Below are 27,235 nucleotides of genomic sequence, written 5' to 3'. Positions count from 1 at the left end.
CTCTTTATCCACCCCCCCCCCGTATTCTATAATATAAAAGATTATAAGTGCAGAACGCGGACGTCATGTTAACTTGCCCTTATTAAAACGCTTCTAGACGTTCCCGGCACACGTGGGAAACTTAATAGCTTGCCGTTCATAACGAGACCACTTGCGGTGGCCCACTTTCTCCACACGTAAGCCTCGCGCGTTTTCAAAGACCTATAGCGTCAAAAAGAGGGTTACCGAAATGCGGTAGCAACGGAGGGGAACCATCGTCTCTGCCTTGGCCAATACTTCCAAATAACCCAAAACTCGAACTTTATAGTCGAAACCAGTATTTACTTCGGAACACGAAAAAACCAGGACAACGTAGATTTAACATTATTTATCCGTTTGCTAACAACTACTAGGTAACATTAGGCCTGGCTTTATTACGCTAAACGTTATCTGAGACTTTACACTGAGATACACCGAATTATTTTTAGCCTTTGGCTCAGTGTTCTTTAGTGAGCCTAGCTTCGACTTAAACGTAATGTAATCGATTTACTTTAACCCCTAGTAAGAATCCAATTAAAAGATGGACACAGATTAAGCCGGCAACGGTTTTGCGAAATACCACAGGTTCAATCGCCTTATTATGAAAATGAAACGCTACTTACACGTTTAATTATATTGGCTTGGGGCCATTTTAGTCATGCGTTTTCCATTTGCCGTAAGTTTAATCTGTTATTAACTGGGTAATTATGCATTTAACGCAGAAATTATAAATTAAATTAACATGGTAGATTTTCCAACTTAAATGTAAAGCAGTAAAATACAAATTTTATTAAAAGTTAACGAAAATTGCAGAAAAGACCATAATGAAAACTTTATTAATTTACTCAAATTATTAATAATCTCAATAATATCAATAATTTATTTTTAGATTATTTGAAAACTACCTGAAACTAGTGTATGTAGTGCTGAATTAAAATAAGAACCACCAGGTTTGATAATATATACACTATACATATTTAAAATATAATTTAAAAATCGCGAAAATCCTTCAATTGTTTTAATTAAAGGATTTTATGGTATTCGTTGAAAGGTGGTTTTTATTTTTTAATGGATAAAATTAAGTTTATTTGATAAACCCTCAGAACTCATCCATTTTAAAATAGTTGAATATTAATCAAATTACTTGATAGAATAATTAACTTTAATTACCAAAGAATAGTTGAAATTATTTAAAATAAGAGGTTTATTAAGAAATATCTCAAAGCGTGTGGAAAAAGTGATGTATTTTAGGATGAATAATAATTTTTAGCAATTTTGTAACTTTTAAATTATGTTAAAGACTCCAATAACATTCTTCTGAGTTTAATTTTTAAATAACGTATTGCATAATTGTTAACGCTAATTAAGATTTCGAATAAACAAGTAGTTGTTCTTCTAAGTAGTATAAGTTTTCGACATAATAATCTGTAGAAATGAGAATTGCCAACTAACAGAACTATGTATAGACACATGTGCTATCAAAGAAGAGGAGGAGCGAGTTTATTTTCATTCAAACGGTGCTGTGTCCCTTTAATCTAACACTGTTAATCTGGTAACAAAGATTTGTCTAATAGAATTTAAAGGAAAATCAGTGGAAAACATCATGGCTTTTCGTTTAAATTATAGCTATGAGGAGTACTAACGACTTATAATTAGACTGCTCAAAATTAATCGAAAGAGACATCACTTTGCAAACATCTGCTACGAGACGAGACCCTTTCAAATAAACTAAATCATGCCAGTTTCGTAGAGCCTGTAGAACTTTTAAATTAAATCGAATAGTTTACCGGAAGTATAAAACCGTTGAATGGTGAATCGGGTCCAAGCGATGCATTTCTTTGCAAACGGAAGTATCATTATAATTTTGTGTTTAAAAAAGAGGCACATTCGAGCGCGGTTCCTGTCAAAAGATGTTCAACGGAAATAACTTTATTCCGCGCAGACGCGATTTTGGAATGTAAATCGAATTTTAAGTAAAAAAACCGCGATTGAAGCTAAGCAATCCGTGACGAATAAGTAAAAGAAGGCCATAATTGCGGAGGAACTTTCATAATGCTCATAAATATAAAACCATCAACCGGAACGCGAGATTTTGATAATACTAGCTGTATTTACTTTTGCAGATACCCGAAGGTTACAGTTCGTAATAAACAGGTTCAGTATGTCTTTAAAGGGAAACAAACATTTCGAGCCAACTTCTAAGAGTTTTGATTTTGACGCTCTTATCAATGGCAGATTATTCAATTCTAGGCTTGAGCTTTATAAGAGCAACCATAGCTCATTCAAATTTAGTTTTGACCCGAAACTATTTTGCTACAAGTTTATTTCTGTGGAAATATGTTTGAGTTTTAGATATATGAAAATCCAGCTACAGATCCTTTAAATTCATACCATAAAAATAATAAAGCACGCTCTCTTTATCTAATATTCTCATGACTTTAATATTTTAGTAGTTAATATATTTCAAACTGAAAAACAATTATTTTAACTTGTGAATGGCGTTTAAGCATTTTGATGAATGTTAGATGTATTATGAGGATCACCCGTAAGATCCTAAGCTACAATGAAGCCGTAGCTCGTTGAAATATTTCAAAATGAAACGTTAAAACTATTGGTAGTCATTTCCACAATTGTCCCAACAAATTCAAAATTTAAGTGTTCAGTTTATACTTAACACGCTTCATATGGTCTCACAAGCATTATACATAGAAATAAAGTAAATTTATTTTCAAAATTGCCTGCTCTGGATAATATTGTGACGTGAGTGATGTTCAATATGCAATGTCATGTGAAAGGTAACATTGGAAATATCAGCAAATATTGATAATATTGCAGACAGTTTTAAGACATGTTCGTTTATGACAAAATCAGTAGTTTTTTAACATTCGGTTGGTTTTGATGAACATATTTCCACCGAAATTAGCTTGTACCAAATAAGTTCCGAGTTTTGTAAGGTAGAAAAATTCATAATGAAAAAGTGCAAAAATGATAAACCCTAATCAAATTAAAAGAAATTACAAAATTTACTTACCGGAACTAATAGGTCTTAGAGCACAAAATAAAGAGGCAAAATTTATAAGTAATTAAAAAATATTTACATATTTAAGTAGCTCCAAAATCCTTCTTTTAGACTCTATTATCCTTCTAATAACAAATAATAACAGAAAAAAACCAACCTCAAAAATTACCTAACGAACCCCTTTAACTATATTTTTTATAACTATAGTACAAAACAAATGATTAAACCAGTTTTTTCATCCCATTATAATTTCGTGAATCGTTTGCCTAAGATCCAAGTGTTGTTTCGCAAGAACTGTTAAGCCTATCTCGCCACGTCCTTCATTAAAAATATAGCGATCTATATACGATACATACTCATACAACCAACTAAATTCTGGTAGTTTCACTATATTTTAATGGATAGAATAAGTCTCGTTTGTTCAAGCTGGTTATCCTCCACTTGCCCTTTCGTATTAAAGTGCACATGAATGGGACCTACAAATTTAATTTTCTAATCATTTAATTATCATTATTCACAATTATCATTTGGCCACGATACCCTCAGAAGCACCTCGGTTAATATTTAATCATACAGAGGCACCTGCCGCATTAATATATTCCCAGTATTATTTAATATCTGGCTTCCATAAAATAATAGGAGAGTCGTTAGATATATGGAGGCTTCTGAATCCATGAAAACCTTCAAAAAATAAGGAAATATATTTCCAAATGTATTTCGGGATTTCCCCAAAAAATATTTCTTGTAAAGTCGTGCTTATATTTTGGAATATATTTTAAAGCTGGCAGAAAAATGGGTTCTTTGTAATTGAAGCTTAACTCTAACCATCCCGTTTCAAAATCGGTTTCAGATAGTATTGGCAGTGGGCTACAAACGCTAAAGAGGTTTCGTCGAAAACTTTAACTGTCAATAGACGTTAATGAAGCATTATTTTAAAAGAAAAGTAATATTTAGGTATCGAGAGTTACAAGTAAAAACATTTTACTAATAACCAAAAACTTAAGTCATAATGTTTTGGATGTAGCTTTGAGACTAAATAGGTTCATATTTTTAAATAATTTCTATCCATCTAACCATGATAGTTGACTAGCTGTTATTGTACATAAATATACAGGGTGTCCATTTTTTCTCGAAAAAGTGATTTTTAGCAATAACCGTTGTAGTTAGAATTTTGATTTATTTTTTGTGAATTGTCAGTGCCGGGGGCCATTGTTGTACATCATGTTTATCGATTTTAAAATAATATTTTAAAATTTTGAAAAAATAAATTTTGATTTCTTGGAACTCGTCAAATTTTGCCAATGATAAAAATGTAGAGCGACGTAGAAAACATAAGAATAACGTTTGGTCGTTGAAAACACAATCATTTTTCACGAAATTACACGCGTTTGAAAATTGACTTAACGGGTAAACAAAATAATTGTAAAAATCAAAAACTAGAATCTTTTGGATGCAGTGGAAGTCGTAAGACAATATTATTCTTAGACTGAACTAAATATTATTTTTATTTAATTAAATGAAATTTAATGAAAAATAACCGAAAGTCCATAAACATTATCTCCGAAATTAGATACGCGATATCTTGAAGGTTCCCCGAGTATTTACTGAAGGAAAATGTTCTAGGGTAATATAGCATTTAAATGAGAGTTAGAAATTTAGAATCTTGCATTAAATAAATAAAAATAATATTTAGTTCATCCTAAAAATAATATTGTCTTACGACTTCCACTGCATCCAAAAGATTATAGTTTTTTATTTTTCCAATTATTTTGTTTACCCGTTAAGTCAATTTTCAAACGCGTGTAATTTCGTGAAAATGATTGTGTTTTCAACGACCAAACGTTATTATTATGTTTTCGACGTCGCTCTACATTTTTCTCATTGGCAAAATTTGACGAACTCCAAGACATCAAAATTTATTTTTTCAAAATTTTAAAATATTATTTTAAAATCGATAAACATTATGTTCAACAATGGCCCCCGGTACTGATAATTCACACAAAAATTTTCAAAATTCTAACTACAACGGTTATTGAGAAAAATCACTTTTTCGATTATAAATGGACACCCTGTATAATTGTCTAAACAAAAATGCTTGGGTGTTTGATAGTACTTAAGAGAATTTCATCCACCGTACATGGCAGTTGTATAAAACGATCTGAGTTAACTTCCACTTTAACATATTTAAATTGTTTTGTTTTAACTTGTAAAAGTTTTCCAAATATAAAAGCACGTTAAAAGATTGCACTAAAAAGGTCCGAATTAAATTGAATGTATTAATTGAAATTTAAATATTTCAGCAAATTTAATGAAATCAGATATTATAAATACATACAAATTTAAGTGTTTGATTACCAAAGTGAAAAGACTTTGAAATGTTGTTAACGCTTAAAGCTTTATTACTTCCATTAATTAATAATATATAATGTATAATTAACATAATATATCTACTATATTAATTTTATATTTCGAAGGTTAACAATAAAAATAATGCTATTTTAAAAGGAAGCAATGAAGCTTAAATGTGAAAAGGCTAAACATAATTGCAAAGTCTCTTGGCAGCGTATAACGAAGGAGCTAGCACTGAGATCCACTGCCATATTTGTATGAGACTGACTTCAGCTGAAACTCAGGCCATCAGCAATTGTCTCGCTTAATTTGATGCGTGCGTAACGATCTGACTCTCGGAAGTACACGATAATGCGTATCTACTCCAAGACTCTGAACGTACGAGATCCGATTCTGAATGGTGGCCTGTGCGATATGAACGCTTACATACAGGTGCAAGCCCGTTGCTGCACCTGCCCCTGTTTCACTGATATTTCGGAGTTGTTATAAAATCTATTGCGGCTTACTGGTTTTCTTTATGTATTTTTTTAAGTTCCTATTTTTAAACAAAACGATAATATAAATTCTTCTAAGTCTGTGATCAGTGTCGCTGTAATTCAATGAAATCAACGACCAAATTACTTTAACAGGAAATTTTAAGTTTTCTTGAAATATGAAAATCTTAGGAAATAATTCGCCTGCATGTCACCGGTTGTCAACCCTACCCCTCAGATATATTTTCGTTCTTGAAGTTAGTTTTGCCGAAAAAGCCGATTTCCAAAATATTTGTGTCATTCAATGATTAGTATTTGAGATTTTAGACATTGAAAAATTGCAATAAATGCTTAAAATGGCCTTAACTCCTGAAATACGCAAGTATATATTTTAATGAAAAATTGTCTGATTTTAATGAAACAAACATTGATTGACAGACATTTTCCTGCACGTTCCATATATAGTTTTACAAATTTGGTACATTTGGCCCTTGACCTCTTTAATGAAGGTACAAATCTTTGACCTTTTATCTTTGCACCTAACCTAGGTTATTTTTTATTTTAATTATTTATTTAGAATTCCCTGAATGTATTTCATTAGGAAATGATAAAAACCCAGTATAATATTTTTAGTTCTCGATAAATGTATAATTTATATAAATTAATACCAATAAACCCTTTTTCCTTTAAAATGTAATCTAAAATAATGACGGTTTTAAAACAAAATATTTTTATCATCGACAATTAAAATACTGCCATTTAAGCATTTTTTAGTAACAAAAACTCCGGGAAATCCAAAACCAGGTTGTAAATATTGTTGAGTTCAAATATCCGAGTAAAAGTCAGATATCAATTAATTTAGGCTGAGTTTTAAGGGTTATGGAAAATTTAATCTGAAAACACAATAAAATATATTTAAAATGAGCAACGTCTCAATAAATCGGACAATTATTGAAAAAATTCTGATCGTTCATTTTTTGGATAAAGTTAATTTTAGACAAAAACCGGAAAATAAAATATTAATATAAATATATTTCTCGAGGACTAAAAATATTATACTGGGATTTTAACATTTTCTACTGAAATACATTCAGGGAATTCGAAATAAATATTAAAAATAAAAAAGAACCTAGGTTAAGCGCAAAAATCAAAGAATTTAACCTATATTAAAGAGGTCAAGGGTAAAATATACCAAATGTTTAAACTTATTTTTGTAACATTAAAATTGGATAATTTTTCATATAGATATTAACATGCCTATTTTTGAGGTTCTAGCCATTTTTTGGCATTTTTGGCAATCTTTCAACGTCTCATACCTCAAAAACTATACGTCGGATGTGAAATAATTTTAAGAAATCGCCTTTTTCGCCAAAACGAACGCGACGAACGAATTTTAAAGAAATTTGGGGGTTTAGGGTTGACAAACTGTGGCCCTTTGTCGTGGAATGACCCTACGGAGAGACCTGGAAATCTCTGGGAATATAAATTTTCCGAAATTGTTGCTTCCTTCGTGATTATTTTTGGGCGATAGAAAAACCTTATCTCATAACTAAATCTGATTTAATTAAAGAAGAGCCAGTTAAATGAGGACTTGAAGCAATAAATATCTAGAGCTACGCCAGATGAAAAAAAATCAAAGAGTTCTTGCGGTTCAGGTATTTGTAAGCTAGTAGTTGAATCAGTTTCTCATTTTCATCAGACTAAAATTTTAAATGATTTGTAATCCTATAGATTAAATTATATTCAAATGTAACCGGCGCCCTTTACAACAGCTCACACAACTTGGAACACTATAAACTTGAGTCAAGTTCATGACTTAATTGACAATTATCTTCAAACACCCAGCTTTTTAGTGAGTTTGGAAGATAGAACGGACTTTATTCCTAAGTCACAATTTTGTCATCCAAAAAAAAAACAGTTCAATAAATTTATATAATTCTTAGATATGCACCTATAGGAAAGATAATTATAACTAAAATTAATAAAAGTTTGTCCCGGAAAAGCTCAAAGATTTCGGTATTAGAGTTAATTTATTGTGATTTAATGTATGTGTAATTTATTTAAATTTAATACAAGTATTTGTCAAGGTATATATTTAGTCATATTATCATTTCAATTGAAATGTTTTTTATTATGATTATAATTAGATGAAACACAAAACGAAATTAAAACTCCGTTACTATTATATTTATTATAACGAAAAAACTGCGCAAATTTCTGAAAACGGTTAGTAAGGTTTTTTTAAAGAATAATTATGCAAATTTGGTTATTATCCATTATATTTGAAAATATAATTTGTTTATATAGCTCATAATGAAAAAAAAAATAGCCAAAAAGGCAGTCATTTCATCGTCGCAAACACGTAAAGTTTTACAGGTCTGGTTTTTCCCATTTTGATGTTTTTTGATCGTAATTCGGTCCGTCATTTTCCGCACGACTTGAGACTCGACTCCTTCTCGAGAGACGTGAGAACGTGAAATATGAACATTCGGGGTTACTAAACTCGCAGGCAAAAGAAGAGAGATTTCCTCGCAAATGCCTATCATAGCAGGTGGTTCTATATTTTCACAAACTCGCATGCGTAGTAAGAACCGTAAAACCGATGAAGTGAGGAAATAATAGCGTTTAGAAGACACACCATTGGGAACTGGCATTATTTGGAAGAAATAAGACCTTAGATATTTTATTGCGTTATTTGAAATAGTTTGTTTGGTGTTCTTAAAACAATTTAGCATAGCGTTTGTTTGGATCCTACCCTATGCTCTAGTTAAATATACTAACAAGGAGAGTACCCGAGGTGCTTATTGCCGATTTTGTTCAAAGTCGGGCGTAATGTAGACCGGTATGAGATATGAAATTTCCCAAAACGAGAAGTTGCAGTACCCTTTCGATTTGCCATGGCAACCGAAAAGGTTTGTGACCACTTTAAAGCACAATAAGATTTGTAAATTTTTTTACCAAAACCTTTTACAATTTTACCCCAAAAATGTTTCAATTTAGCCAAACTTGATGAAATTTACCTAAATGTGGTCCAAATTACCCATTTCGTGCTTTCAATTTTTTTTTAAAAGTTTTCGTGGCTAGGACCCTGTGAAACGCAGAAAATCCCATGCTTTTTTAAATGGAGATTTTTTGTTTTAAGTGATCAAAAACATTTTCGCTTGCCATGGCTAATCGAATGGGTAGTGCAACGTCTCCTTTTGGTAAATTTCATATCTCATATAGGTCTACATTACGCCCGACTTCTAAAACAATTGGCCATAAACACCTCGGGTACTCTCCTTATAAGCATTTAACCTGGTGCAGTCGTTATTTAATAATAACTCTATCGCTATGTCTAGTTTCGTTGCTAAACCATCACTCACGCGTCTTTTTTAATAGTTAAGCTAGTCGCCCTGACAGGAAAGGTTCGGCTATATATAAATCACTCTTGCTCTTGTTTTACTTAGATTGTTCTGACATTTAACGAAATTCTGTGCCAATTTTCCAATTAGATTTAAAAAAATTTAATAAGGTAAATAGTTATATGTGGGAAATAAAACTTATTTATACGTTACTGCTATTGTAGGAGTCTATCTTCCATGTTCCAACTCTTAAGATCTTATTGCTTCCAAAAACGTGTCGACTCGTATTTTCTCAGATACCTACATACGTACGAGATAGGGCTGGGAATATATTATTGATATTAAGGCGCTCAGAGTTATTTCAATGATTTAATTTCCAATCCATGTTGATTGGATAACGTCTCTGCCATTTTTATGACAAATGTGTTACAATCACTTAAATTATTATTATTATTAATCACAGTGTAATTAACGGACTTTGCTTATAAATTTTTCACTGTTGAAAATGAAACCAAGTCCCTTCAATCGTTTCGTTTTCTCTTTTATTCTCAATCCCAAGATTTTAAAAAATACAGAAAACTCGGTCATGGAAAATGTCTATAAAAACCTTACAAATATTTGAATTCATAAATTAAGTGACGTCCATTAGGAGTAGATTTAGTTCTGGTTTGTGATAATTTTAATTAGTGTTTAATTAAATTTCTTAGAAATTATTGAGTAATTTGGTTTAATTTTTGAAAACGGAACGTGTAAGAAATCATAAAATGTGTTCAATAAATATTACACGATTCCGTGATTTTTACTATATAAAATTACTCTTTCCATGAAGTGAATTTTTCCAATTGATATTTGTAGTGGAGGAATACGAATCTGAATCTGATGGTAAATCAAACAAGCCTTAGACATGGCAACTTTGGGAAAAGTTCAGAGGCGTCAACAGAAAAAGCTGCTTCCACTTTCAATATTAGGATTTTTTCTTTACTCTGGTAAATATTGATACATTTAAGCTTTCATTGGTTTTAATTAAGGTACAAGTAATTTTTTTCATTGCAATGGTAATTTTGTAAAATGATTTTAAAAATTGCGTAACCATTGTAAGTTTAGATTTCGGAGGGGTTTAATTTTTATACAGGACACCGATTAAATCCAGTTTATGTGCACCGAATAACTGACAGCTAATTATTCCAAAGTAGTTGGCATTAAAACTTAATACCAAACACCTCTACTTCTAAGAGCTTCGGCTGATTGATAACTTTCCCAGTCATTAATTAATTAATTGTTTGAGTTTCACCAACTTGTCAATCTATATTCGTACTCTTCTGATTTATATAGCGAAGCAGGTTTTACCTAAAAGCACTTGCGCAACTATAGCGATATCGCAATTGAAGGACTTTGCGCTCCATCTCATTAAAATAGCCAAATGCCTCGTTTTGTATCCAATTGTTAGACTTTGATTACATACATTAAACAAAAACATAATCAATTATTTTAAAATTTAAAACTCCACGTTAATTTCAGAATAATTGAGAACATATTTTAATCTAATATTTCATTAAAACTCCAGCAGCTTATTTATTTAATTTAAACAATGAAATTGAATTCGTTTAATTTCAGCAATCGGATGTTTAGTGCCGTTTTTGGACTTGCACGCTAAGGACTTGGGCTTAGACAATCAAGAGACGTTCCTGGCAAATTGCGCCTCTGCTGTATTTTCTATTGTTTTGGTTCCGTTAATTGGACTTCTGGCGGAAAAATGTTCAAGATACAAGACTTGTGCCGTCTTCTGCATAATAATCGCCGCTTTATCGTACACAACTTTGCTCGTCGTACCCAGGTACTTTTACTTTTAAAGCTTTTACTACTTTATGAAATTTCGTGATAGCGACAAATAAAACCTGCAGTTAGGAAATTAATTAGTAGTCGAAGTTCCTGGTTGAGTTTTTATTTTTTTTAAATCGTGGAACGTTTTGACGAAGGAACAGTTATGGATTACCAGTGGTTTCGTTTTTATACAACTACACTTAATTTTTAGCTGCAGCATATGAAATTCACCGATTCTCTTCCGGTAATTAGTCTTTCTATTAAATAGCGTATCCCATTAGATTTATTATTCGAAATTTTTTCCCTTGTAGGCTTACTTCCTTCCCACTGTTTGGTGCTTTGCCATATTTTATAAATCTTATAACGATAATTTAACGTGTATGATCATCCAAAATATTTTTTGTGTACAAGGTTTTTAGTTCGGAACTTTGTTACAAGGGGGCGTATTTGATGTTTAGTGAAGCCAGGACCATTAATAGTGGTTGGCTAAGTAGGTGGAGTCCGCTTATTTTATTTTTGGGAACCATATTATCAGAAATACATGAACCTACATTATCGGAAGCCACTATTTTCGCGGGATATGTTTTCTCTGTCACGAGGGGGGCAAAGGGTAAGAAGTGCTAAAAAAATTGTCCCTCCCTCAGGCAGAGCAAAATAATAGAATGCGCGATCTAGAGAGAATTATGTCAACAGTTTCCAAAAGAAATTCTTGTAAACGCCGTCTGCACACCTAGGTTTAGCAGTTAAGACGAGTCAGACGATTAAGTTTTTTAAAATAAGTTATTCGTCCGTTTGTTGTGAAAAGAAAGGCGTTGTTTTTAGAATTGTTAGATTTCAAAAATATACAAAATTATTTATTGGAGCTCTTTAAACTATTTCAAAGAGTTGAAGAAAAATGTAAGACAACAATTCCTACTTTGTGCGCCATCACAAACTATTTTAATGCATTTAAAATTGTACAGTTCAAAAGCCTCGAGAGTTTGATATTAAGTTGATATTAATTTTTTTGTTGGAATGTATGGGTTGGAGTGAAATAAGGTCACATCATTAACCCAGGAAGTTCAGTCTCTCCACAGATATTGTAGGATGTAATGGGTAGGAGATTGCGCTTGCGGTGTTGGATCCATATATATGTCTGTTAGTTCTGGTCCGTCATTTTGGTCCATAGCAAAACCAGCAAACTCATAGGTTTTGCTGTTCCACATAATTTTGTCAATAACTTGTACTTCCACAAATATAAGATTTCCTGTATTATTGGGAATTTTTTCACCCTTAGCCGGTTTTTCAATTTTCATTTGTTCTTCAGCCAGGTATTTTTAATTTACCCTTGGCTTGTGGTTAAGATTACATATTTTTTCTCAGAGTAGAATTACTTGGTAAATTCAACATTTTAAAACTTCTTAAAGCATCGTAAGCTGAAGGGCAACGGCTGCAAACAACTATCGTCATTCTTAATGTTATCGTTCCACTCGTGTACGTGCGAAGTCATTGACTTTTCTTGTTGTAAAAAGAAAACTCTTTGATCTAATAATTGGTTTTCATAAATTCATTCTCCCATGAGGCCATTATAATGGATTGTGTTTGACCACTTACAGAATTTAAACTTTCTTCAACCGTTGAGGTGAATTTTTTGTTCATAATTTTTACTTCATTTGACATTTCTGCAGAACTCTCAGCATTTAAATTCATTGTTCTAAGCTTAAGTTCAGCCTCCAGCTTGGATACTTTTGCTTGAAATATAGGAGCGGTTTTTCTTTGTACTTGGTGATTTCTCTGCCTTACGCTTCTTAGTTTGGCAATGCTATTTCCAACAAACCGACATTGTACCTTTTTCACTTTTCTAGAATTAACATTAGTGTTTCTTGGTATCTCGTAATAAACTGACCATTAAGTAGATTGGTATCGTGTAAATGGATAATGTATTTCAATAAAATTCTTTGGCATTGTGCAAATTGAATTTTCAAATTCAACCGGGTTAATTCCAAAACAAAATATATGTCCTAGTTTACCAGTCATGCATTTTAATGAATGCTTTAATTTATCAACATTTACGCTTTTATCCGTGGTGATATTTAACTTCATTGAACCTTTAAAGGTTATATTAAGGATGCTCTGACCATCATGTTTATCAATACTTGTGTTTAGCGTTAGAGGAATAGGATTCTGATAATTTTGGTACATGTATTTCTGATATAATTCAGTGGAACCATTATTTTCCTAAAATTAGCAAATATAATAATCATAATAATTATCCACCTTCAAAATATCTATTTTTATGGTCACTTTAAAATACAGTTGAACGTTTAAATAATTTATTAATAAACTGTGAAAGGATTTTACTAATTTTAAATTTTTGCGACTATTTGGTAGGTTTTGGGGCTCCTTTTCTTAATTTTAGGAAGACTGTAGCCTACCTTCCTACTTTATAACGCCGGCACTGGGCCGCGCATGAAACACGTTTAAGGGACGTTTCTCATAATAGAATGTTGTCGTCTGATACGATTTTGAAACTTTGTAACGTCACAGCTGTAGTGTTAATAGTGGCCGCCATGACAGTTACCGTTTTTTATCAATTGGCAATTTACAATGGTGACGTCGCAGGGTTTCAGACGACAACACTCTATAGGGGTAAATTTCTCCAGAGAAATTACCCTTTATTGGCTAAAACGTTCCCGTTCGAAATTTTTTTTATCCTTAACAATTGGAAGCTTACTACGTTTGAAGGATAAAAATGACCACGTACAAATTCCATCCTATTCTCCTACTTTGATTTTATCGACATTTTATACGCAAAAACTTAACATCCTTAGTTAGTTCGTTAGTTCAACCTCGAGTGAGGTTAGCAACTCCCTTAAAATGTATACAACGATTATAGGAATATGAAATTTAGCATAGGCTTTGGTAATGCTAAATCTGTAACCAATTACTAAATCACATTAGTATAATAAAAGCTACGGGTTTGTACACCAATTCGAAGATAAATTAACCCCAAGCAACTTACTTGTTAGACATTCATTGATTTAATTAATTAATTCAAGATTAGACTAGAAAAAACCCTATTCGCTGGTCGTATTTCGTGTTATAGCTAAGTTAAAGCAGTTTTGAATGTTCTGTGATAAAATAGTCAATATTTCTAATTCAAGGTCACTGCGAACGCCACGAGCTCCCCAAATGGATTTCGACTGTCGAGACGCTCTGAGAATGGAGAGATGTCCGAACTGGAACTCCTGCGCCGACGCCACCTCATCTTCATCAAACTTCACCGAATTCGAAATCTCGTCTTGTCGTTACATCTGCCACGGCCATCAGGGCACAAGACCGCCGCCGGACGCCGCTTTCCCCCTTCATATTTGCTTCCGCAGCGAAAATGGCAATTTCTGCCACGTTCATGATCCACAGGGAGGAACTCCTTCCGTCTTTGAGGTTCACCAATTTCAACTTCCCCCTTCTTTTATCCATAAAGCCGCTATTTTGACTTCATGAATAAGTAGAAATGTGTATTGATGAAGTATTGGTTTCTCTATAGGCCTTATTATTTCGTTACAAACATGTGGAGTATTGGTAAGCTTTGAGATGCCAACTCGCACTCATGTACTCGAATTCCCCTCATAGTCTCAAATAAAGGAATTCTAAGAGAAAACGGTGCCGTCTCGCTACTCGTTTTCAATACGTACACCACTGCTCGCGTTTACAAAGACGTTTCGTAATAGGTAAATGAAAAATAGTGCCTTCCACAAACTGTTACATTGGGAAATACGGTTTTTAAATAAGTATAGTAGTCAGCACTGTAGTTTTTATATTTAAAATCAGCGAGGTAATACACACTGTAAATTTTGAGCTGTTACGTGGTGTACACATCTGCCATTTGGGACTCGCAAAGAAATATCTTCAGTCTCAACAAATTTCCGTTCTAAGCTATTTTATTTTTAGCTATTTTAAACGAGGGGTTATCAATATTTGAGTTAACCTAATTTATTTAATTTGGGATAAATGTCTACTATCGTTGGACATTGGAAACCAACTTTTTATATGTCAGAAATATAACGTATGATGTTTGAATAAAAAATCCGTGGTTTCATTTGAAAATACATACATTTATGAGCTCCAATAATTTGCATAATCACTCCGGGCACAAACGTTACTCATAATAGTTTATTGTCTAATTGATTTAAAAAAAATAGATTTTTGGTTTTTTGTGCTAATAGATATAATATTTCTAGACGCTTAATAAAATTCTACACTTTGCTTGATATTTCAATTTATTTCAGGTTATTACAAATTATAAATAATTCTTCTATTTATATTCATTTCTATTTATTTCTTTACGCCTCTTTATATTTCTATAACAATTTTAAATAATTCTTTACACATATATTGCTGTAGACGTTAATATATTTCTAAGAAATTTTTCGTTTTTGAATAAACATTTGAAGCTTAATTTTATAATATTGTACTTAGGACTCAGCTGACGAGTTGGAAAGTAACACCAGTAGGATTTTTACGTTTCATTCGAGACTTCGTAACTGGTACGCAGACGACATGGAAGATGCGCCTCTCCAAGACTTCCTTTCATACCAAGACCCGAATATTGAGACGACTCTGGAAGAGATATTTCTCAACGACGGATTTCTAAGCAGTGACATAAAACCCCGGGACCCGGATGACTACGTTTCCGCCTGCAAGTTCAGACCGGTTTACCCGTTGGTAGTACGTGGGAAATCGTATGACGACATTTTCTGCAGACCCTTACCAGCGGGCTGTTCAGTTCGATGCAGAGTACAACTGAAGGGCTCAAGAACACCCGTACTCTGCTACGACGTCACTGGAGACCCTCTGCTAACCTTTTTGTACTACACTGGAGCGAGAGCCATCGGTGACGCGTGTCTTCTTGCCACCATAGCTCTTTTCGAAGTGGCCATATTAGCATCCGTGAGAGACTACGATGGCCTTTACGGCCGAAGCAGATGGGCTTCGGCTCTGGGCTTATTGATCTTCCCACCGATTTCCGGGGTTCTGATTGACTACTATAGTTCGCTGGAGAACAAAGAAGGCAAACATCCCGATTACTCGCCGCCATTCTTTCTATTTGACGGATTAGCGTTAGTAGCGAGTGCCTTACTTGTAGCCTTACCGTTGGAAGTGGCAGTCGCTGGAGTAAAAGGCAAGTGTCATCAAGAACATTGTATATTATATGTGTTACGTGATAAGTATCCATATCCCTAGCCAACAAAAGCACCTTCTCCGGCTTCCATTGTTTTTTCAAAATATGTTGCGGAATAGTGTGGGGAAAATATATATGAAATGACGACGTTCTAAACTATAACTCCAGAAAAGTTTGTTTGTTATAAGTACGTGTTTATTTTCCTGGACTAGATGGATATTTATTTTGTCACATTTATATTATAAACTTTTGTACAGTCTTTTATATTTTATAAAAGACGTACACATAATTGATAGTCGCAACATCTAGCCAATTTAGTTAGGAGGACCGGGTTAAACCGATTCTGTCCCAGGGGCCATTTGGAAATTGGAGCACTCTAAAGGCTGGTTCACACGGGCAGTGTTTTCCTGATTTTCTCTATTTTCTCGTTTTACCACCTTTTCCCGTTGTTCTGGCGCACGGGAAAACGACTGTACACACGGACAAAATTTAAAGGATTTTTCCACCGTCAGCGCTGCCGGTAAACGAGAAAACGGAGAAAAAAATGTTGAAATATCTCTACTTTATTTTCCCGGTTTTTGAAGCTCTTTGAGTTCGACTAATCAGCGAGCGTTTCGCTGTCACGTGATATAAGGAGCGATTTTGAAAGTCTTTAAAAGTAGGCTTAAGAATTTTTGCGTCTACCACGTGACGGCATAACGCTCGCTGACTGGTCGAGCCCATCGCCCGTCATAAAAAGGTTATCCGTGCTCGCTGTGATAAAATCCGGTATATTTTGTCCGTGTGTACAGTCGTGTTACTGCGCGCCAGAACCACGGGAAAAGGCGGTAAAACTAGAAAATATAGAAAACCAGGAAAACACTGCCCGTGTGAACCAGGCTTTAGTCCATATTTTAATATGAAGGATAAAGTCTGAAATTATAATTCTGGCGTCCCAAAAAGGATCCTCGGTGTGTTTTTGAAATTTGTGAAAATAGTTTGAATTGCTTTTTTTTTTAATGGAAGTACACATGGAAGTTTCCTTGAGTTTAGTTTGGTTTGATCTCGTACGGTTTTTATGACTTTGAAAACCTTTTGTTTAGATCTATTATATAAAAATGTACGATAATAACCGATGTAATTAACACAAATATTATTACTTTTTCAGGCAAATACGTTGTAAATTCACCACAAAGAAGAATCAGGGATCCTGCAACGGCTTCAAGTAAAAGCGAAAGTAACTATTGGGTCGGGGAAATGGTCATTTTCGTGTTTCTGCTGATTGTGCTCGGTTCTTTGTGGAATATCCTCGACACGTTTCTTCCTCCGCATTACGTGTCCGCGGAAATCGGCTCCACTAAATTCAATATTGGAATTCAATGGACCCTAGCTTTCATCGGGACCATTCCGTTCCTCATTGTGTCCAAGGAACTGGTCCGAAATATCGGTAGAGCGCACTTGTTGGTGTTCGGATTCTTGTTCTACGGAATACGATACGCTGGCATATCGTTTGTCAGCGATCCGTACTGGACATATCCGTTTGAGGCCATGAAGTCGTTCACTCTCGGCGTGGTGTGGATAACTTGCGTCTCGTACGGACACGCCATTGTCAATTTCACCAATGCCAACACTCGACAGTCCATCGCTTCCGTGGTTCGTGCCGGAGGAGGAGACCGCTACCGATTGCGTACCCATTACATGTTGTTGCTCACTCACTTTGGAATAGGTAAGCTTTTCAGTCCGTTTTTAGTTCCACATCGAGATATATATATATATATCGAAGTGGGACTATTGCTATGGATGGATTGTCGTTAAGTGTTGTGTGTGTGTTTGTTTGTTTGTTTGTTTGGTGTGGAAAGCAACGACACGGCAGATGGCGCTGCGAAAATAATTTGCAGTTTTGGCGAAACCGGGATTCGTACTCTCAAACGGCCAGTCAAAAACTCCAAATAATTACGCCTTTACGCTCTCGGCCACTGGAAGCTCGCCATAATTTGTTCGGAACTTCTACTGTATTCTCGTCAGTGGGGGAAGTTGGCTAGTTAAGTTGTCGAAATTCTAGTCCCTTTTTCCTCCTTATTTTACGTATATTTTCGGAGTTTAAGGTCAAGTGAACCTCAAACTTCGCGTCGGGTTGTGGGTGGTGGGTGGTGGGCACACTCGCTTAAGATGCCTCGCTCGAAAGTGAGTACTCGAATAAACGAGCTCGAAAATTTTAAATGTTCGGGTGGTGAGCAGTGGTAGGTGGGCACACTCGCTTAAGATGCCTCGCTCGAAAGTGAGTACTTGAATAAAAACGAGCTTGAAAATTTTAAATGTTCGGGTGGTGAGCAGTGGTAGGTGGGCACACTCCCTTAAGATGCCTCGCTCGAAAGTGAGTACTCGAATAAACGAGCTCGAAAATTTTAAATGCCCTCTTCCCCATATGTACTTATAAATGCTCTAAAAGCCCCACAATGAGATACTTATTTTCTTATTTAAATAAATCAACAAGAGACATTAAAAACTTCATCACTCGTTACACCAAACAAAAGGTTCAAGACAAACTACGAGTTCAATCCACACTGACGAACTTCCTTTTGGGTAATAAAAGCAATAGAACCATAGAGAAACAATTATACATTGAAGTCACTATCGGGAGAAGGTATTATATTATTAAGAACACGCGTACGCTTAAAAAGTTAAAGCATTGAAGACTCTATTTCCCTTCACACACTTACTTACCGCCATTATTAATTATTGGACTCCCATACTCATCTAAAAACTAGGGGCATTCGGGCATATGTAGTTTTATATCTATGAAGGTAAATTTTTATTACGATAATCTTTGCCGTATACCATTCGGAAAACTTAGGTATATTAACTTACAAGTTCACGTAAAGACTACCCGTTTATAGCTCTACCACAAATAGATCGAAATTTAAAATATAGCTTTTTGTCAAATTACCTGGCAAGTTAAGTCAAAACCAATATGCATTAATCAAGAATGAATTTATGTACTTAGAATATGGGAGACCAAAAAATCCAAAGCAGTCGGACTTAAGCTTAATTACATTCAAGGGTATCTTTTTTTTAATTTGTGCAATAATAGGAATTTTGGTGTTTGAACCATACCCAAATGTTTGATATAAGCTTCCTAAAATAAACATATTTAAATCCCAGTTTAAGAATTTCTTTAAATCATTTTTCCACTAATTTCAATAATTTAAAAAAAATTATGTTTGTCGGGTTTTGCTTACCTATTTCACCTTTGATACTTTACGTCTATCTATCGATAGGAAATCAAATGACCTCAACAGCTTATGAATTGGTTTGCCCACCCGTGTATCCTGAGGGTGGGCGGTGGCCACTCTTTAACATAGGATGGTAAATAGTATATCTAACTATAGGAAATCACATGGGCTCAACAGTTTTTATATTAGTTTGCCCACCCGGGTCTCCTGATGGTGGGTGGCATCCACCCTTTCACTTAGGGTGGCAATTTATATATCCAACGATAAGAAATCACAAAGCCTCAAAAGCTTTGTATTAGTTTGCCTACCTGTGTCTACTAAGGGTGTATGGCTTTGCCCACTCGAATACACTGATGTGGAACTAATATTACGGCCTGGGCCGGCTTGTTATTTCCTTGGATAATAAAGCTACGGACCGATTAACTGATCACTTTCAGTTCAGTGTACAACCCTGTAGCGTTGTGCTCAGTTTCATATACCTGTAATCGGTAAACAAATTTTGAGAAAGATGTGTTACCCCCTCTGAAACGCGAAATTGTTTCATGATATATAACGTTTTTTAAAATATGTTATATGTAACATTTAATATGACAAACAAAATGCATATATGCGTGTTTAACAATTTCCTCAATTTCCGTACCAGATGGTGTCACCTTTTTCTGCATTAAAAATGCTAAAGAATTATTGAACTCCGTCGATTTGGCTATAGCCGCCATTTTGCTCTATGCGAGAAAACATGGATGAAGTCATGTCACGGGAAATTGAAATCACTGAATATTAAAATAATGTGGGGTAGCGGAGTGGTCAGCACTTTTGCCTAGCAACAACACAAGTCGGGTTCGATCCCAGTTTATGGCACTGGGTGAGAACTCGGAACCACTCTTTCTGCGTTAAGTTTACAAGTTATCTCCTCACTGATTAAAGGGGTTTTACCCGAGCTTTTCGGTTTCCTCTTTCCGTAAACACTGGTTGAGGTGTATGGTTATAGTAAGTAAAGGGAGCTGTTGCCTCGCAAGGTATGAAGGGCTTGCCACCACCCTCTTACACAGTATAGCCCTGCCACCTGAAATTAAGGCAATAAAAGTGGCTAGATGTCTTGGGACTGGGGTAGTGCCTTGGGTATTAGCCTAGCTGATTATAATTTATTATTTTTCTTATATCCGGAGTTCAATTCAATAGGAATATTTAAATTTGAACTGCTTCTATAGGAATAATGTATGTCAACGCGAGACATTACCGTTGAAAACTCAAAATATATAAATAGCCCTAATGGTGAAACAATTTGATTCAAAATGATGTAAAACATTACGTCATGTTAATCCCATTCTGTGGTGGCAAATAAAACGGTGTTGGTCCATTTGATCGAAAAATATGTGATCGACAGTCGATCATTATACGTTGCAGTTGATCGAAATTCCATTTGATCGAATTCCATTTGTCATTTGTTTCATAAGATCGAACCTTCAAATGATCGAATACTATTTGATCGAATTCAAAAGTATTTATAGTACCAGTTGGTATGTTTTTATTTTACCGAATGTCAATATGAAGTGCAGATGGAATAATGATGGAATAATTCATTGCTTAAGTGCAGAAGGAATAATGATGGAATAATTCATTGCTTAAGTGCAGAAGGAATAATGATGGAATAATTCATTGTTTTAACTGTATTAAGCCACAAAGATGAAGAGATTTTTACTTTATACACTATATGATGGAATTTTTTATGACATCGACGATAACGGCCCGTTGTTTTTGATATATATAAATAGGGTCAGGTTAGGTTAGGTTAGGTTAGGTTGATGTACGCGCGCCGTAGGCGCGTATGCACCGTTGCCTTTTCGATTTACTCCCAAAAACTAGTAGTTTTACCCTACAGTAGCTTTCGATCACATTTCGTTGGATCAAATTTCGTTCGATCAAATGCCATTCGATCAAATGCAATTCGATCAAATGGAAATTCGATCAAATGGGACCCGTTCGATCATTTGGGAATCGATAAAATAGACTCAAACCAATAAAACATATTCCCAAAATGTCTGCATGACAACTTGATCAGTTTACTCGATTTACTCCTCCTGATAAGCAGGAGTTTACTCTATTTACTCCTGCTTATCAGGAGGAGTAAATCGTGTAGCCCCAATACTCTGTCTTGACAAATAGTAATTATCTCCACCAGAAAAAGATAATAGTTTAATTAAGCTTAAAAGTTTTACTCGATACCTTTTTTATAAAACAAGCGAAAAGTATGCACCTAATTTTACACGTGTTTTAATTGATTAACATTTCGCATTAGTTTGTTCTCGACTTGTCTAAAATTTCTACGAGGTTTGAAAATCTGAATGGTGGACTAACGTAGCATTAATTCTACCTTAATTTATTGTATTTTTTTACAAATACTGTAATCCCCCAGATTTGACTAAATTTATCTTGATTTTCTGTTCGGCTTAGAAAAAAGTCTTGGTATTTTAAAGTATGTTGTTCAACCATATAGGTCGAATTGTGGGTTCTGTGATCGGATATTTCCTCATTGAGGCTTATGGACTTCGTTGGACTTTCCGGGGCATCGCCATCTTCTCGGCTTCACTCGGACTTCTCTACCTTCTCTTTTATCACACGTTTTTGAGGTCCTGCAGAATGGACATAAAAAAGAAACAAAGACGAGGAGGAATTGTACCACGTAAGTAAATCCACCAAAAACTAATAATCTGATAAGGTTATAAACACCAAGAACGTTTGAGTCTTGCTACCAGGTGAGCTATAATTATCTTCTTTATAGCGTTTTTTGTATTGATCGTATTAATTTTTTTATATAAACCAAATGGTGTATAAATAATTACTTTCAATTTAGTTAGACTAACTTTAAATAGTGGGGTGGTGAAGCACTCTCGCCTCGAAGTAATAAGAGCTGGGTTCTGTCAAAGCTTGTACTGCCTGAAAACTCGGAACCACTCACTGCGCGTTAGAGGGGTTTTTCACTGCGCTCTTCCATTTCTCCTTTTCATAAAAACTTGCGGAAGTGAACGGTAATAGAAAGTGTAGTTAGCTGTTGGTTTGAAGGGCTTCAGACCACTTTCTAACGCAAATTAATCATGACACAGGTTATTTGCTTCACAAATCACAAGTTAACTTAAGCCCATGTGGCACCTTTGAGAATTAGCTTAACTGAATTTAATGATTTCGCTTTTTTTTAATCATATAGGGTAAAGCGAAAAAGAAAGCAGATTATCAATTAGGGAGTCATCGAATACGTTTTTGTAACACTTTTAAACAGATGCCATTATTGTAGCAATTTTCAGTCCCACTTCTATAAGAAGGCCAACTTGTCTTTTCTTAGTAACCTAAATACGATCTTGCTGCTATAAAAATAATGGAAAAATAAAATTAATCTTTAAAATAAGAATTTGACAATAGCACGCCCTAGTTCTAAACGTTACCCGCAAAGGAGAGGTCTCAAATGCAAAATACAAACTTAATTAAGGACTTGATTTCCAATTTATCAACTAACGATAATATTTAGGGATTAGCCAATTTACCCATTAATAAAAATCTCACAAGCGCTGATAAATTTTTGAAATACTCAAATGTCGTTAGCTATTCTAATCATTTGTAAATTTTAGTTATATTTCAGCTGGGTCTTTATAGTTTTGAAACCGTTATCTAGCCTAACTGCAAATGTAAACCAGTCGTTTATATATATTTATGAAAAAGGAATTGTTATTTATGAATGTTGTGTTTAAGCAAATTGAACGAAGAATTTAAATCCATTGCTATTTTGATAATAACTTATCTTATTATTTATCAGTTCTGCAAATAAAAGTAACCTCGTACATAAATGGTAATTTTGAAAAACTAATCTGGTCATACGTAAGCATTTATGGCCAAAAGGAAATACACTTCTCCATAAATAGTACCATAATACATGTACCAATTGTATTGATCCGGAATCATTTTTTTCAGCGTCAGCAACGATGAATGGAAGTTGGTGTCCATTGGTTGAACAACCCGACCCACAACAAAGGGTTCAAAGACCAAATGGTGACGCCAGAGCCGACCAACAACGACTACTTCGCCAACCGGGAGAGCGACTCGCCAACAACGAAAATCAAGAACAACCAATTCTGATGATTGACGCCGATGACTAAACCTATATATTTGCATCGAGAAACACTAATGCGCTTAACTCTAAGATTGCGCATGTGCGGAACGCTCAGGCAGCACCGTGAAATAATCGCGGTGATGTTACATGATTTGTTCGTAGCTTCTTGGGCTCTGTAATGAATCCTCGGGCCTAATATTTATATTGTAATTCCCGTTATAAATTAAGTGCCTTAAACGTCTTCCTCCCCAGAATTTTTAAAAACACTGGTGTGATTTAATCGACAATGCGAAGTAATCAATTCTTCTGAATTATATTTTAATCAAAACAAATGTCTGAACATATAAAAGTAATCTACAAAAAGTCAAAATACAGCTTTTTTTTTAAAGTTACCGATTGTGTCTTGCAACACTGGAATATAAACATTATCGTGCCATGGACACCTCATAAACTATGACAAAAATATATTAACCATTTTCCCTAATGCCCCACAAGTTGCCAGATTTCTAAATCATGTTATTATATCTATTTTCGATTTTAATATAATTTCGTATTAAAAAATCTTAGGATTTGTATATTTTCTGGCAATTTTAAAATTGAAAATAAAATAATATTGCCAATTAATTTAGATTCCAGAATCGGATGAGAAGTATAAACCCTGTATAATCTTTGAAGATATTTAATGTCGAAACACAATCTGGTATGCTTTGAACACGAAAAAAATAGTATCTCTGTCCTCTCAATTCCAGATTTTGGATCGGAATAATTACGTTTTTAATGTATGCATGTACAAGTCTAACTCTAAAGAATAATTTAATGAGGACATCATTGAAAAATTTATTATGTATATACCCACTCAACGATAAAAATGTTCTATGGCCGTTCTTAAAATTTTTCAGGTTTGTTAATTCAATCCCCGATTGGACCTACATTTACACCCGTATAGTATTCCATCTCTTACAAAACACACTTTTTAAGGGAATATCATTTAAGTAAAGTTAAAAAAAAACTTAAAGATGATCACAAAATAAACCACCATATATTTTTGAAGAAAAGATTTTACTTAAAATATTTATCACGTAAAATATTGTATTTTAATAAATATTCTAAAGCAATAAAGTTTTAAGACAGAAGTTGCTTCCTTGCTTTCATTTTCGGGCGCATACCTCTCGTGATTGGCCAAATAAAGTGAAAAAATCTTAATTAAATGTTAAAAAATTTATATTAAAAGAACAACATTAAAATTTATTTATGTAATTTCTGCGTTATTCCTTAAATCACGATTCATCGTTAACTCGTGATTTCAAAATTTTATAAACAAGATTTATTAAATTCTATTATTGTATAATTTCAACCAACTAGCCCAACAAGCAATATATTTTTAGGTTTAAAGTCGGGTGTCTCAGGGCGATCGCCCAGGGCATTTATCTCAAAAAGAATATAAACTAGAGTTCTTAAAATTTCAGGGTATATTGATTGGCAAGAAAAATTTTAATTTGTCGAAAAGATCGGAAAGATTTTGTAGTATACTAAAAACAACGATTTCACCAAAAGGCGAAAAATTAAACGTTTGTATACGAAAGTTATGAAACGACAAAATAAATTATATTATCGAAATAAGTAAATTTTCCATTAGATAATAAATTTACACAGCTGAAAAAGGTCCTTCTTTTTATTTTTATCAAATGGCAACATACGAATACATCATGAAAAAACAGTTTAATCTAACTAAAATAGTGGATACACTTCTAATTAAAGTTATAAGTATAACATTATTCAGTTCTTAGACATTTAAGAACTACCAGATACAACAAAACATGTTTTTTGGTGAATTTCAATGCTTTGTCAAAGGATATTTTTTTGACATTTATTATTACACTCTGTTATTAAAATCATTCTGACAAGTCATTAATTTAAGATAAGTATGCCTCTTTATTCTTTCGAATATCGAGTGTTTGTGTTAGAATAATTCCTGAATGAAGGCCATCGTAGTGCTACTAGAGTTAGCCAATTGTGCAAAAGGCGCTACCCTAATAGTAGACCTAATCACCACCATGGAACCGACTAACGCTAGGGACAGGTCACAAATAAGAAAACCTGGAAAGTTAATTTTGACAACGCGCCTAGCGATAATTTCGCGCAACTCCGGATAGGTGATTCTTTTTCGTTGGAAGGGAGGGACGACAATCGAAGGGGAAAAACGTTTTGCGGAAAATTGCGGTCTGCAACGCGGGTTATGAACAAGGCTTAAAATTTGTAGCAAAGATAACTAATGCCGTAAAGCTGTGATAATTACGACGGTAGTCAATTAACCGCTTAATCTGTGGTAATGTTTAGTTGAAATTCATATGAAATCATAGGAATTCGATAAAACGAAAAAACGGCCACCCTTTCAAGGAAATAATTGTTTATCAGGTGCGTTTGTTTTCGAAATACTAGACATGTTTAGGACTTGGAAAGTTTGTGTAGTTAAATTAATCATGATAGAAGTAAATGAAAATTATTAAACAAATGACAGTGATGGAAATTTTGTGAGATTTGCAGTTATAGGTAACGATAAATAGGTACACGTAACTTCTACAAAAAAGCACGTTGCCAGACGAACTTTAGTTTCTAAAACTACCGATGGGTAGCGTCAAGACCCTAATGGTTTCCGAATTGAATCACCAAATTTTGGTCGTGGGTAAAAAAGAGGGCGGGGTTGTTAAAGAACGCTCTTCACGCGAGCTGCGGTAAAATGTATTTATGTGACCCGTCCCTAGAGTTAGTTGGTTCCATGTCACCACACTGTCCTCCGAGGTGTTCGTGACTTTGAAATTTATGGTATTGTCAACCCGAGGTTCCACGGTCAGAGTTACAATAAAATAATTATATATACTTTGCTACTTACCCTCAAGCAAGCGTCAGGACTGCTAGCAACGGCTTAGTTAGTGTAGGGAGCTGTTGCCTCGCGTGGCATGAAAGGCTTTTCACCACCCTCCTACTCATTGTAACCCGGCCACCTTAATTAATGGCTTTAAAAGTCGCTTGATGACTTAGGCCTAAGGTGGTGCTTTGGGTATTAGCCTATTTGATTATTATTATTATTATAGTTTAGTTTCAACATTGCTCCGTAAGCATTAAGTTAGTAAGTTGCAACTTGTTTTTGTACATGGCGTTTTTCTTTGGGTTGCTCCGAAACCGCTCTCAACTCCCTTTCGGATAAAAAAAATTGACGTGTGGCGTCATCGATCCTTAAGAGAGCGGACGAGAGTACTTTTCCAATGATAAACGTAACTTTTTTCGGATCAGTATTTTTGGCGCGCTTTTCCCAATGAGAAACAATTGTTTCTCCAACTTTATTGTACAGAATTCAGACGCGTTTTATTAGGCCTAGAGCGCTGTAAAAATGAGTCAAAAGGTGATTTTCGGCAGAAATAGCACTACGGCCACCATGTCCTTTATTGTTTAATGGAAAGAACTCTGAAGCTTCAAATTCCGCGACGAGGGAATAACACATTTCACGGGTTAATCGAAAATTATCCCTAAACTATAGTTTTTTCTTATTAGTCTACTGTAACAGTCTACATTTACATTACAATATAGTAGAGGTAGTAATAAATGTATGTATTTTTTCATTTGAAAATCTATGCACTACATTTTTAATAAATCCCTCAATTATCGGATGTTCCGCTTTATCCTTAAAAATATGTTCCAAAAAATCTTCCTCCTCTGAACTTGATGATGAAGATTCTAATAA

General features: G+C 34.2%; 1 protein-coding gene across 2 annotated transcripts in view; it reads left to right on the top strand.

Annotated features, from left to right (window-relative positions):
- The window catches only part of LOC149928563 (uncharacterized), a 30,660-nt gene extending 6,057 nt beyond the window's left edge, over nucleotides 1–24,603 (top strand). For both annotated transcript variants that reach the window (XM_090159220.1, XM_090159221.1), the window contains 7 exons: nucleotides 10,059–10,189; nucleotides 10,818–11,037; nucleotides 14,168–14,447; nucleotides 15,483–16,185; nucleotides 17,333–17,890; nucleotides 21,892–22,077; nucleotides 23,358–24,603. In XM_090159220.1, coding sequence (XP_090015346.1) covers nucleotides 10,108–10,189; nucleotides 10,818–11,037; nucleotides 14,168–14,447; nucleotides 15,483–16,185; nucleotides 17,333–17,890; nucleotides 21,892–22,077; nucleotides 23,358–23,542 — 2,214 coding nt within the window. In that variant the 5' untranslated portion in view covers nucleotides 10,059–10,107 and the 3' untranslated portion in view covers nucleotides 23,543–24,603. The remainder of the gene's footprint in view (nucleotides 1–10,058; nucleotides 10,190–10,817; nucleotides 11,038–14,167; nucleotides 14,448–15,482; nucleotides 16,186–17,332; nucleotides 17,891–21,891; nucleotides 22,078–23,357) is intronic.
- Nucleotides 24,604–27,235: the final 2,632 nt, after the last annotated feature.

Source organism: Leiobunum rupestre, chromosome 9 (genome assembly GCF_980474605.1).
Source record: "Leiobunum rupestre chromosome 9, qqLeiRupe1.1.hap1, whole genome shotgun sequence".
NCBI classification, from domain to species: Eukaryota; Metazoa; Arthropoda; class Arachnida; order Opiliones; family Sclerosomatidae; genus Leiobunum; species Leiobunum rupestre.
This window is presented reverse-complemented; position numbering and strand designations above follow the sequence as displayed.